The 12,908-nt window shown below is 43.6% G+C and overlaps 1 protein-coding gene across 2 annotated transcripts; it reads left to right on the top strand.

Moving 5' to 3' along the window:
- The first annotated feature begins 3,529 nt into the window (after window positions 1-3,529).
- Window positions 3,530-10,217, top strand: LOC120963170 (uncharacterized). 2 transcript variants are annotated; one of them, XM_040387721.2, is made up of 7 exons: window positions 3,530-3,821; window positions 4,894-4,972; window positions 5,089-5,178; window positions 6,882-7,498; window positions 8,222-8,306; window positions 8,407-8,469; window positions 9,364-10,217. In XM_040387721.2, the coding sequence occupies exons 4-7, from the start codon at window positions 6,972-6,974 to the stop codon at window positions 9,700-9,702; spliced, it is 1,014 nt and encodes a 337-aa protein (XP_040243655.1). In that variant the 5' UTR covers window positions 3,530-3,821; window positions 4,894-4,972; window positions 5,089-5,178; window positions 6,882-6,971; the 3' UTR covers window positions 9,703-10,217. Both variants share the same exon structure in this region, with proteins under 2 accessions (XP_040243655.1, XP_073353348.1).
- Window positions 10,218-12,908: the final 2,691 nt, after the last annotated feature.

The following is a 12,908-nucleotide window of genomic DNA, read 5'->3' on the forward strand; positions in this document are numbered from 1 at the left end:
CCTAATCGTAAATAGTTAATCATTCTGAAGCGTATGCCCTCAATCGCACACACCTTCATCTGGCTGCTCGATTCTATTGTTCCGCCTCATCACAAACAGTTAATCCGAGTGAACTGTATGTTGTATATCGCACACGTCTTCATCTGGCTGCCCATTTCTATACTACTTCCTCATCGCAAATAATTAATTGAACTGAACCGTATGCCCTGCATCGCACAGGCAACTAAAATCGGAACCGTGTTTGATGGCTCCGCCATCGCAAACGTTTTGCATCTTTTTTGACATTTTTTACATCACCGTAGTGTCGCGTCATAGTTTTGTCAAAGGGTCTCTGATCGTAGTGTCCCGTTAGCAGCATCCTGCAGTAGTGAGGGGCGGCTAGAGGAGGAAGGATTAGGGGGAGGGATGAGGGGAGGAGGAGAGGCGGCTAGAGGAGGGAGGAGTGGGGCAGAGGAGGGAGGAGGGGCTGCTAGAGGACGGAGGAGGGAGGAGGAAGAGGAGAAGGAGGAGGCTTACCGAGCCCGGGGATGGCAGCGACGCCGGCATCAATGCGGCGACGGTGGCGGCAATTCGGTGACGGCGGCGGCAATGCAGCGACGGTGGCGATGGCAGGAAGAGAACGGCCGCGATGGTGACTGTGAGACGGGGAGAGTGAGGAAACGGGCGGGGCGGGGGGATATGGCCGGCTTAGTAGCAGCGCGAGCCACGACCCGGCGCTACTCCTATCTAGTTAGCAGTAGCGCGGTTCCCACAGGGGCGCTACTACTATATCTAGCCTGTTGGCAACGGTGTGGCATGTATAGTGGTAGCATTCTTTGTATACACGCGCTACTGCTATGAGTAGTAGTGCCTCATTTTAGCCCGCGCTATTGATAAGCTTCTGTGTGTAAGGTTTTTCATGGTAGTGTAGGTCTTGCCCTTGAGCCTCCATAGGTGCTCGACCAAATCGTGCTGCAGTTCTAGATGCACTTGTGGGTCTCGGATCGCATATTGAGGAAGGCAGCCCATGATGCCGGTACCTAGTGATCAACAGTTGCAAGAGGACCCTTCCTGTAATATGCTTCAGTGTCAAACACTGGCTCTTCCTACTCGCTCTCAATGATCATGTTGTGCAAGATGACACAGCTAGTCATCACTTCCCACATTTGTGATTTTGACCAGATCTGAGCGAGGTACGGGACAACAGCAAACATAGATTGGAGCATACCAAATGCCCGCTCGACATCCTTCCTACAAGCCTCCTAACACTGTCTCGCTCTAAGCGAGACAGAGGGAAGCCTCGCCTAAAGGAAGGCGCGAGATGGGCCGGCCCAGGTGCACAAGACGCGACCGACTCGGGTTTTTCCTCGGATTTGTTATTTTTCAGCTTTTTAAAAACTCTTTTATACTTCCAATTATTCGAAATAAATATATTAAATGAATACTTTTCATAAAAATATTTAAAAAAATTTGATCAAGCATTTGAAAATGCTAAATGTATATAGAGAAAATGTTTCTCATGTTTACAAAAAAATACAATGTGGATGAAAATTTGATAATCTATTATGAAAAATGTTAATCAAGTTTTGAAAAAGGTCTAAATAGGTATTTGAAAAATGTTAGTCAAGCATTTGAAAAATGCTATATGTGCATAGAGGAAATGTATACTATGTATAGGAAAATATTTAATCTTGCATTTGAAAAAATGTTAATCAAGCATTGGAATAATAATGAATGTGCACAAAAGAATGTTGACCATGTACAAAAAAATGTAAATCTATTATTTGAATTTTTTATCAAGCATTGAATAATCTTAAAATGCGTACAGAGAAAATGGCAACTATGTATTGAAATATTGTATGGTATTTAAAAAATGTTAATCACAATTTAGAAAATATAAAAAATGTGTATGAAATAAATACTAATCATGTATTTTGAAAATGTGAAATGAGTACATAAAAATTGTTCCTGATGTATGCAAAATGTTTGTGCTTCAGAATAGTATACATCAGAACTTATATATTAAAAAAATGTCACCCATGTATTTAAAAAATATTAAACGTGTATATAAAAAATGTTCCTGATATGTTAAAAGTTTTTACAATGTGTATGGGGAAGGGAGAAGCCAAATGTTATAGATTTTCATAAATTTAATCATGTCTTTTTACATATTTAAAAGCATATAAAAATGTACCTAATGTATACAAAAAATGTACAATCTTTATACAAAAACTTTACATAAAATAATATAAGACTTAGAGAATTTTAATCATGTACTAGGAAATAATAAGCATGTATAAAAAATTGTTCCTAATGTATACATAAAATGTTCAAATGTGTCCAGAAAAAGTAGACATTAAAAACATATGTTTGAAAACAAGTTAAGCATTTATTTACAGAAAGAAGTTTATCGCCATAAAAAATGTTCAACGTGCATGTCAAAAATGTATTTCTTTTATTCAAAAAAGTTTTCAAAACATCTATTAAAAGAATATGTACATTGTATATTCGAAAAATGTGTAACCTGTTCCAAAAAAAATGTTTCATATGTACACTAAAATGTATATGGTGTACTGAAAGAATTAGATATATGTTCAGCAATCGACTCCCTTTTTTGTGTGAAAATGATTCAGATCTATTATCAGAGTTTAGAAGAAGTACAAAGTATCTCGAACATAATAAAAATTATATTGAGATTCCAAGACCCCAAACAACCATTACTGTCGCCAGAACGAGCCATCGATGCGCCGCTGTCGCTGCTCCCCAACTGGAGCCGGCTTGACCTTGTCCATAACAAATGGAAAGTCTTCATGCACGTGGCCCCTAAGGGCCAGCGCCTTGGAGCCGCAGTAGTCGCCCGTGAACCCTTGCATAGATCTGAAGTATCTGACACCAAATCTCGCCACAAGACGAGAAATCCTAACCTCACCGCCCCAAAGAGATGGCAGGAATCTACGTCGGAGCTCCGTCGACTACAACCAGACGGACGAACTCGAGGAGGATCAGAACCCGAAAGTGACTAAACATGTGGTGTGTGCGGCGAGGGTAGCAGTGGAGGACTACTTTGGGACGTATCCAGTGGGATCGGGACATTGTCGGTGAGATCGGATCATGGTGAGAGGGCTTGAGCCGGCATAGTTGGGTCAGACGAATCCAGATAATGAACCGGGAGGGGGCAACGTGGCAGTGACAAAGCCAATGCAGTTGTGAGTAGGGAAACATTGCGGCGAGGGCGTGCGGTAGGAGGGATCTGGGTCAGGCTTAGAATGAAGATGCATGAGAGAGACACGGGAAATCTCACGTGCATATAGGCCCAGTCCTACATGGCGGTGGACAAAGTCCCTTGTTTCTTCAATTTTTGAGAATTAATTTCTTCAAATTAGGGGAATGGGCCATCCACATAATATAGGAGCAGGGAGCCCATTGAAAAGGATTTTTGGTCTGAAAAATAAGCCCACAGGAACGCACACATATGAGCCGATATGGAGCCGGCCCCGTGGAGTTGACCTAACCCCACTCCAGTCCTTCCCGTCAAAAGAAGAAACCCCACTCCACACCCCCTCCTCCCGAATTCGACCTCCCCCCAAAAAAACCTCGTCTCCGTTACTCCTCTGCCTCCCTCCAATGTCGTCCCCGCCGCCCACATCTGGTAGGGAGCAGATCGCCGACGTCAAGGCGCTGCGTCCGCACGCCGCGGACACCACCGGCGCAGCAGGAGACGTCGGAGCTGTCGAGTCAAACCAAGCATCGTCCGTCGGTGAGGCCAAGGCGACGCCGTCGCCGGCGACCATCTGCGCCGCCTGCACGGAGCCCTGGAGCAGCAACGGCCCTCATCGCATGTGGTGAGCGAGCGAGGACCTCCACTCCCACAGCCTAGTGCAATTTCGCTGCTGCTTCTTTTTTCGGGCGGTGATGTTGCGTCTCTGTTGGGGCCTAGGGTTTCATGGTTTTTCTGCGGGGGACATGGTCCTAGTACCATCACGCTGGCTTCCTTTTGGATTGGGGCTTATCAGCACAGAGTAACGTATTTGTTTTGCACTGGCTAATTAGATATGGCATGAGATCTGATTTTGCAAGGTCCATACACCACTGCTAATCTGATATTGAAGAGGATTGCATTCCCTTTCTATAGTCCCCTGCAGTGGCGGAGCTAGCCAAGATCTTCTTGGGGGCGAATCAGAAAATACAGATATTTGGGAGGGCCAAATACTATATTTTCTCTAATCTCAGGACCTCAAAAACTTTCCCTTCAGAATTTTAACAATGATATTCTATTCTTTCTCTTCTATGCTTGAAGAAAAAGTAGTGGGCGCCACAATAGCCTTCTAGATGAGTTTTCGCTACAATGACGTAAATTCTACGGCTATTGCAGCACAAGCGCAAAAGGGCTGATAACCTCCGCTAAAATCCATAGCAGTCGGAGGAGCTTAGCGCTGCTATTTGAAAATTTGCTTGTCAAATCGCCAGAAAAGAAGCCGTGCCGTTCTCCATCAGGCGGCAGCTCGAGTCAAGACCTAATCAGTGAACCAGCGTGAACGTCGTGGCCCTTGCCAGTTCGCACCTCTCGGACCATCAATTAATTCGGTGTCTTAGAGATGTCTGCTTCGCTGGAAGGTGCATCTTGGAACGAGGGCTCTAATCAGGACTCTGGCCCTTCACTGAACACCCGACCACAATAAATATTTATGAGCTTGTGGATCTATGTTTCATCTAAAAATTCCTTGTTTATGGTCCATATTTTCTTTTCAAAATCCGTTAAATGGTTTAGCTTCCGCTATAGCATCGCATATTAGTTTCTATTATTCATGTCAAATAGATGCACTCACGCTACATACATATGCATGGCTTGTATTCTAACTATATGAGACTAGTGATACTTTTGGAATACTAATCATCATCTATCTCTAAATGCAGTTGCATTCCTTGTGGGCATGTGTACGGCAGATCTTGTATGGAGAAGTTGCTGGGTCGTTCTGGCCAGAATAGTGCCAAGGTAGTGTGAGTGGGTCTGCATATACTCAGCGAACAGACTATATCAAAGATATATATCCGATATCTGAATGGAAATTCTCAACTTATCCATGACTGTTGATATTTATTTCTAACCAGTGCCCTCAGTGTGGCAAACAATTCGAGGAGAAGCTTATAATCAACCTCTACGCACCGGAAAACATTTTGGAGGGTTGCTGCAGTCCTGAGGTTCTGTTTCTTTCATCCGCTGTACATCTATAGATGTGTCGAGTTTGTTTTTAAAGACATCCACTTTAGATGTAGGATGTTGGTTTATGTTGATCTATATATATGATGATATTTTTCCTACCTTTTATGAGATAACCGGACCTTTTGGTTCAATTCTATAAGCAATAATAGTATCTTTTCATATTCAACCCCCACTAATAGCGAAAAATTACATAGAATCAAGATATTGGGAACGGAAACAAATAATTCACTAGAATCAATAGCATCCATTTCTCCCTATTTCTTTCTCACAATTCGGGTCTTGCATGAGTACAATTTGGCAGCAAAATGATACCCCATTCCAATTTAAACCTTTACTTATTAAAGAAACACATATATTTGGTACTTTGAAAGTTAGTATTAATTTTAGAATTTGCTGGTTAATTCAATATCTGACTTATTTAGCAATTTAATCTGGATATGTAGATAATCTATTTCAAAAAAATAAATTGAAACATTACCTATGTACTTCTGAATATTAGTTGTTTGAAATTTACAGTTAATTATCCATGAGTAAGTATCTAAAACATAATGAAAAATCATCAATTTGGACCATGTTCAGAAGTTGACCATTAATGGCCATTAAATTTTAACAATGGCCTATCAATCAATTGCTCAGATTTTAATATTGCCTTAGCTTTAGTGTGGTAAGGTGGAGCGCTGCAAAATCTCTTAGAACCTTTTCACATTACGTGCTATCTTTTGTGGCTTTCCAATAGTAGAAACATTAGTTTTCTCTACCATCACCCTGGTTAGTCTCATTGCTGCTAAAATCCGACAAGAACAAAAATGGTCAACATGAGACACCAAATTTTTATGTCCATAACCCTTCTGAGAAAACAAGGATGCATGATAGGATCCTTTCATAATCTAGGGGATCAACAAGTAGTTGTCACCTCATCCCGGCCTTACGGCTTACAATAGGTAGCATGTATCAGATTTGAGTCAAAGAGGAAACATAATCTGCGATAGAGAAGAATCAGGCATATATACATGCCTTTTCTCATATATATGGAGACTTTCGACCTAAACATCATTCAGTTTATCTTTTGGATACGATCATGTTGGAGAAGTTGTGGTGTTTTGTCTATTTTTTTAGTTAATACATGTATATATGAGACTTTCGACCTAATCATCATTCAGTTTATATGCATGTATATATGCCTGATTCAGTTTATCTTTTGGATACGATCATGTTGGAGACTTTCGACCTCATTCAGTTTATCTTTTGGATACGACCTGTTGAATTTAGATTTACTTACAAAGTGAAGCACTTAGGTTCATCCTTTTCATTCTGGATGTCTTCTAAAACCATCCTTATGCATGATATTGCAATTGAACATGTTCACCCTTACTAGTTAGTACTCCCTCTGTAAAGAAATATAAGAGCGTATAGGTCACTACCTAAGTGATCTAAACACTCTTATATTTATTTACAGAGGGAGTGCATAGTAGTAACGATGTAGTAAATTACTTTATATTAGGTCCTATTGAATTGGTAACCAGGCATAGGAAAAAATGTTATAAACATATAATCAACTGTAGCAGTATCCACCTTAATGTTTTTATTATTATAACTAGTATCGTTGTTAGGAGGCTTCTTTAGTTTTAATGTTGATTACATCTCATAAATTCTTATTTTGCTCAATTGACCTGAACTGCAGGAAATTAAAGCGTTTTACGAACATATATTTGTTGCAGTAAGGGCAACGTGTATTGAGATTCAACAATGGTTTAGAGAACGGGTTGCTTAGATGGAGAGAATAGTAAACAAAAAGGTGACAATGGCTAAGGCCAACGTGATGTTAATGAAGGAGCGATTGAAGAAGATGGCTGAACAAGAAAAGATGGTGCCAAAGGATATGATAGTCTTCATGGAGCAGAATTGCCCTCAGCTGATGATTTGTGTGTCGTGCGTGTTCTCGTCCTTACCAGCACCTGGTATGGAAGGATGGGATGAGATTGCCAATGTCGAAATTATGGTCAGAGAGGGGCCATGTCCCCATGCCGTGGAAGCTAGTGAACGGGATGGCAGAGGCAATGAGTTAAATCATACTCTATCTGGTCCGGGCGAGCAGACCGATGGCTCATACAGAGAGAGTAGCTACTTTGGTGAATATAATGCGAACATCTCCAACAAAGAAGCAAATAGGATGCTGGTGAGTGCGAACATGGAGGCTTCAGCTGAAGGGGGGAAAGGCATTGATGCTAAGGCACCAGCACGGCCAACCTGCTCTATCTGCATGGAACCGTGGACCTCCACAGACGAGCATCACATCTGGTGAGGAATATGGTTTACACTGTTGATTTTTTTGGGTATATGCTACTAAACTGACGTCTTAATATTGTGCTGAAAGTGAGCCCCATATGCTAGCTCACTGAAATAACTTCAGTAATGTCCTGCTTTGATTAATACCATCTCCATGTTGGGATTCGAATTTTATCATGACAATATATATATATATGCAGTAGCCACCACTTGGGGATCATTACAACTACTCCTAGTGGATGCAGCTGATTTTTTAACATCATGCAACAGCTTTAACAATCCATTGTTTCTGATCCTTTTTTTTTCTCACCGAGAGGAATAACGCTTGTGTTTTGAGTAATGTTAAGATTTAAGTTTATGATAGGTTAGCTATAGCGATTGAATTAGTAATAATGTTTCCTTCTCGCCATCAACTAGACAATTGTTATAGGCATAGTTGCAATCCATTGTTGAATTATTCTGGATCACGAATTCATTATCCATTTGACATGATCGAGATAGGTGATCACTGTGTATGCATATTAGGCGGGTATGGGTTGAGGATGCTGAGGATGTGGCACCAAATGATCATATAGTGTAGGAGGGCAGTCATTGTTGGACCTTTCATGGTGCTTACTTCATTTGGTGACCAGATCAGAGGTTTTTCATTTTTCTTGTCTTGGGGTTACTAGATTTTATACAGTATCCATAGACAGGGTTGTGTTCTCTAGATCATCTCCCATCTCCAACTTGCAGTTGTATTCCTTGTGGGCATGTCTACGGCTGGTCGTGCCTAATAAGGTGGCTCAGGGATCAGCTTTCAAGGAATGAGAATCTCAAGGTAACATGCCACATTCTGTATGTACTTCATATTAACTTACATTCATGAATCAAATCATGGGAACCTGAGATTTCTCTACTTATGAATGCATATTAACCAGTGCCCTCAATGTGCGGAAGAATTCGAAGGCAATCTTATCAACCTCCATGCACCATTGTGTCAGGTTCTGATTCTTTTGTCCGTTGTACTTTCACTGGGTGTTGCATTGTGGACTATTGCTTTCTTTGTTTTCTCGTATAGCAGAAACAATAGTTGTCTCTATCACCAGTCCACATCAGTTTATATTGTCTCTAAATCATTAACAGCTGTCCCTCACACTCCATGCTATGTTGATTGTTCGTTTGCCTATACCCACATCACTTATATCCCAACGCGCATCTTAAAGAAATACCTGTACTTAGAATTGTAGGTGTGCTCAAGTTGTATGTTCAATGATAGTTTATAGTTGAGACATGAAAGTGTTCAGGTTATACTTTTAATACTTGGATACAGTAGGACGATGTTGCTTTTCAGCCATTTATGAAAATGTCATTCCTTTTTGCCACCGCCTTTGCTCTTGGGCCGTTACCATCCTTCAAACCGGTTTACTGGCCCCACGTGTTAGTATTTTTTTGCCAAAAAGGCAACCTTCTCTTTTCATTATTGGTCTTCTCCCTAATCTCGGAAGATGTAAGAAGTTTCAATGGAGTAATGAAATTTTCATAATTAGACCTAAGTATTGGCATAAGCAGAATTGCAGGTGCGACTAGTGGCATTGACATAGAGTTGCCGTACATTATTTTTCTTCTTCTAAATTTTGAGCACATTATTGTTAACGCATAGTGATGGAGGCTATCATTGCTGGGACTTGTTATGTTATGTTTACATCCCCCATTCTAGATCGACTCAACCTACCAACGTCCTATAAACCACAGGATTTTCATCTGGTTGGTGATGGACATTAAAAATTCAAGTGCTATTAAGTTGTATAATTTGGTGTATATAGAAGAGGTTTTCTTTTGCTGGATGTGGATTATACATATCACAAGTTCTCATCTCAATTAACCTGCCGGTGCAGGAAGTGCATGAGTATTATGAAGCTAAGTTGGCTGAGTTTGAGGCATCGAGGGAAGAATGTATGCTATTTGCAAAATATCATTCTCAGTATGATCTGCTAAGTGCACAAGCGAAGTTTCGGGATGAGCTGCGTGCACTAATTAGCCCTGAAATTTCTGAGGTTGAAAGAGTGATGATGGAACACGTGGCAAAGGCTAACGGTAGCTTGGTGTTGATGAAGGAGCAGATGAAGAAGATGGCTGAAGAAGACACGGTGACAACGGAGCATCTGATCGGATACATGGAACAGACTTGCCATTGCCCTTGCCTCTTTCCTACCCTACCCAAGCTACCCATATGACCCTGCTGATCAAAGCTGATGGATAGTCTGCTTTGTAACACACATTATGCATTTGTACTTCATCATATGTACTGTGATGTACTAGGACTCTGGTTTGACCTCATCATTTGTCAAGAACATGGCAGCTGGCGCTAGGGTCAGCAAGTCTTCCTGTGTGGAGATGTCGTGTGAACACTAAGTGCATTTCAAACAGTCGAAAATATGTAGTACTTGCTTCTTTTAAGGTGAACCATTGGTCTGTTTATTACCTCAGTCTTCTACTTTTGAGTTGCTTCATTTTATTTATATATAAATTTCAGTCAAGCACACAACTATAATGGCGTACCACTATGTCTAAAGTTGCAGTCCATACTCAAAATGCAGCTAGCAACATGATGTTACTTACATGTGCGATGTGGTGGCTGAAGAAAGAGAAAGCAATATATTTTCTCAACAAAGGGTAATATATTAAAATCAAGATGATACCAATTCCATCTCGTCATCACAACGATACAATGTCTGGAGCTAGTCGAGACATTGAGTATGCACACAGACAGAAAAAGGAAAATTAGAAAATAAAGAGAGTAGAGGTGACCAAAGACACACAACAAGCAAACAAGCATCAACACCACGATCACCCTTGGAAACACATGAAGTACGAAAGAATTCTCTGATAGCAACACCTTCAAGATGGAAATCCAACAAGTCTAATTTGCTCTTGAGATTCAAAAGCTTAGGGCAACTCCAATGGGGAGCACCAAACAGATAACACCAAATGTCAGCAGACATCGGGCGAGGTGTCGACAAGCCAGCAGTAGTCGTCAAATTAGGATAGTGCATTATGACTGACAGTGAGCGTGGTGGACTGAGAGGAAAACGCCAAGTGCAACACATGAGTTGCGCGAAGATGTGGTCCAACTAACATTGGGTCGGGAGGACGCCCGGACTCCCCCACACCTTCCTCCAATTTGGTGATCGGTCTGGACAAATTAGATGCCTCCCGGCAGATGAGTTTAAGTTCCTGGACCATCCAGTTCGGACATTTGCGAGTGCTTTCATGAGCCGTATTGAAGTTGCCCTTAGAAGTGTGTTCACTTATTTCAAGTATAACTAGAAAATTCACACCAGAGTGTTTCCGAGGGTGAATCAATTTCGAATTTGATCAATATATTGCTTGTGAAGTAGGTGTTTGCGTATGCCCTATAGATCTACCCGTTGTGGACTAGAGATTTGAAACAATATTAAAAGAAAAAAATGCTTCATCATAGTAACCATGATCAGGCGACCAGTCTCGCGAAGCACCGGTCACTTCACGCGCGTGTCGCCCCACCTACTCAGCTTACGACACCTGGCCCACCGAACCCAAGTGGGAGTAGAAGCTTGCCTTATCCCTTCTTGATCTTTCTCATACATCCATTTTTATCTAGAGAACCTTCTTCCTCAGATTTCCTCTCGCACGCTAGCATCAGCGCAACTTTCTTCCTGAGCACCTTCTTCCCGGCGCAATCCCATCCCACCTCGCACTCTAGCAAGTCCACTGCAACGTCTTGATTTCATGATCGCACTCGCCCCACCCTCATCCTTGTCATGGCGGATGAGCCACCTCCTCAGCTTTCCTTCCCACTTCGGGCACATCAGCATGAACATATTCCCCGGAGACGTCGTGAGCCTGTCCTGGTCATTCCGTCACGCCACGGCGAGCATGTACTACGAGAGGCGCTGGATGGGGCCACGACCACACGAGCTGCGATGGTGATTTCCACGGGATGCTACAAGCGGTTACGACGGGGATTTCCACGGGTGCTGCAACCGCCTGCGATGGGGATTTCCATGGGTGCTGCAACCGGCAACCACCGGAGCTGCAACTGCCAACCGCCGTTGTTGGATACAGTGCCACCCGATGACGAGTGTTGCAACCAGCACCAGACGATGGCGACCGGTGCTGCAACTGGAAACCCCCGATGCTGGAGTGAGGTGTTGTCTACACAGCGACGAGCCAAGGTGCTGCAACCGACATGATACTGAGCTACAACCGGCGAGTTTTCTTCCTGGGATCAGCATGCCGTTTTTGCCATGATTGGCGAGCATGAGCCATTTTTTGCTGGGACAAACAAACATTTCTGCTACGACTGCTGACTATTGGAGCTACTACGGGGGCAAGCCATGGTGCTACAAACTGCGACCGTGGCGACATGTTTTTGCCAGCTCGTGGATGGGTGTTGTGACCGGCGTCCAAGGCGGCGAATACTGCAAGCTCGCCGGCGAGTGTTGAGAGGACGGCGAAGGGGACTAAGCACTACACATGATGGAGTGAGAGGACAGCGGTGGGGGTTGACTTTTACAGTTTAATTCTGTGATGCATGTTCGAGTGGCCACTGTTCCCTTTTCCGTGTGGGTGTGCTGAGATCTGTTAGCAAATAAGCCACGACGGGCATGTGCAGTGTGTGTGTGCGCGCACACTGGGCGTCTCGGGTGCGGTCCGTGGTCGCATCAAGCCTGTGTCTGGGCATTGTACATGCTCTGTCCAACTAGTGTATGGCCATTATCTGGGCGTGTCCAGATAGCGTGCATGTGTGCGTGCGTGATGTAGCTCGGGGTGTGCGTGTGTGTGCGCGTCCAGAGGGAGTGTGCAGCACTAGGTCTAGGCGGTTAGTGAATCGCGAGGTGGGTGTGATCGTTGCGGGCTCGCCGCGAGCTATGCATGTGGTGGCCGCGGGCGGAGCAGTCTGATCGGGCGCCTGGCTGGGTACGTAGGAGGCGTGGGGATCACGCCCCAGTGCAGACCCAGGTATAAAAGCCCCGAGCTGATCATTGTCATCGCTGAGGCAACAGAGTTCGTGCTCTGGGAAGAAAGTTGGCACTTCGAGTGGCTGGCGTTTGAGCGCCGGAAAACCATCCCTGTTCACTATCTCATGTCCTTCTTCTTCCTCTGATATTTCGAGCGAGAGCACGGAGAGTGAAAGAGAGAGAGAGAGAGAGCTCTGGCGCGAGGGAGGGCCGAAGAAAACCCCAACAATTGGCATTAGAGTCACGGTTATGGGGGTGATCGCCAGCGATGTCGCTCATTCCATACGACGCTGGGGGTGGAGGGCCGATGTCGCTGCCCGTCCCGCAGTTAGACGCCAGTGAACTCCTAGGTGATCAAGGTAGAGGTGATCCTTGCCAGCTCATCGATGCGTCCCATGGTCGGCGACCGAGGCGGCGTATACTGCAAGCTCGCCGGCGAG

The sequence above is a fragment of the Aegilops tauschii genome, chromosome 4, assembly GCF_002575655.3.
Source record: "Aegilops tauschii subsp. strangulata cultivar AL8/78 chromosome 4, Aet v6.0, whole genome shotgun sequence".
NCBI classification, from domain to species: domain Eukaryota; kingdom Viridiplantae; phylum Streptophyta; class Magnoliopsida; order Poales; family Poaceae; genus Aegilops; species Aegilops tauschii.

Coding starts and splice junctions, on each gene's coding strand:
- LOC120963170 (XM_040387721.2), top strand. CDS start 6,972: ATGGAGAGAATAGTAAACAAAAAGGTGACAATGGCTAAGGCCAACGTG. Junction 7,499..8,221: donor ACAGACGAGCATCACATCTG/GTGAGGAATATG, acceptor TCCAACTTGCAG/TTGTATTCCTTGTGGGCATG. Junction 8,307..8,406: donor CAAGGAATGAGAATCTCAAG/GTAACATGCCAC, acceptor CATATTAACCAG/TGCCCTCAATGTGCGGAAGA.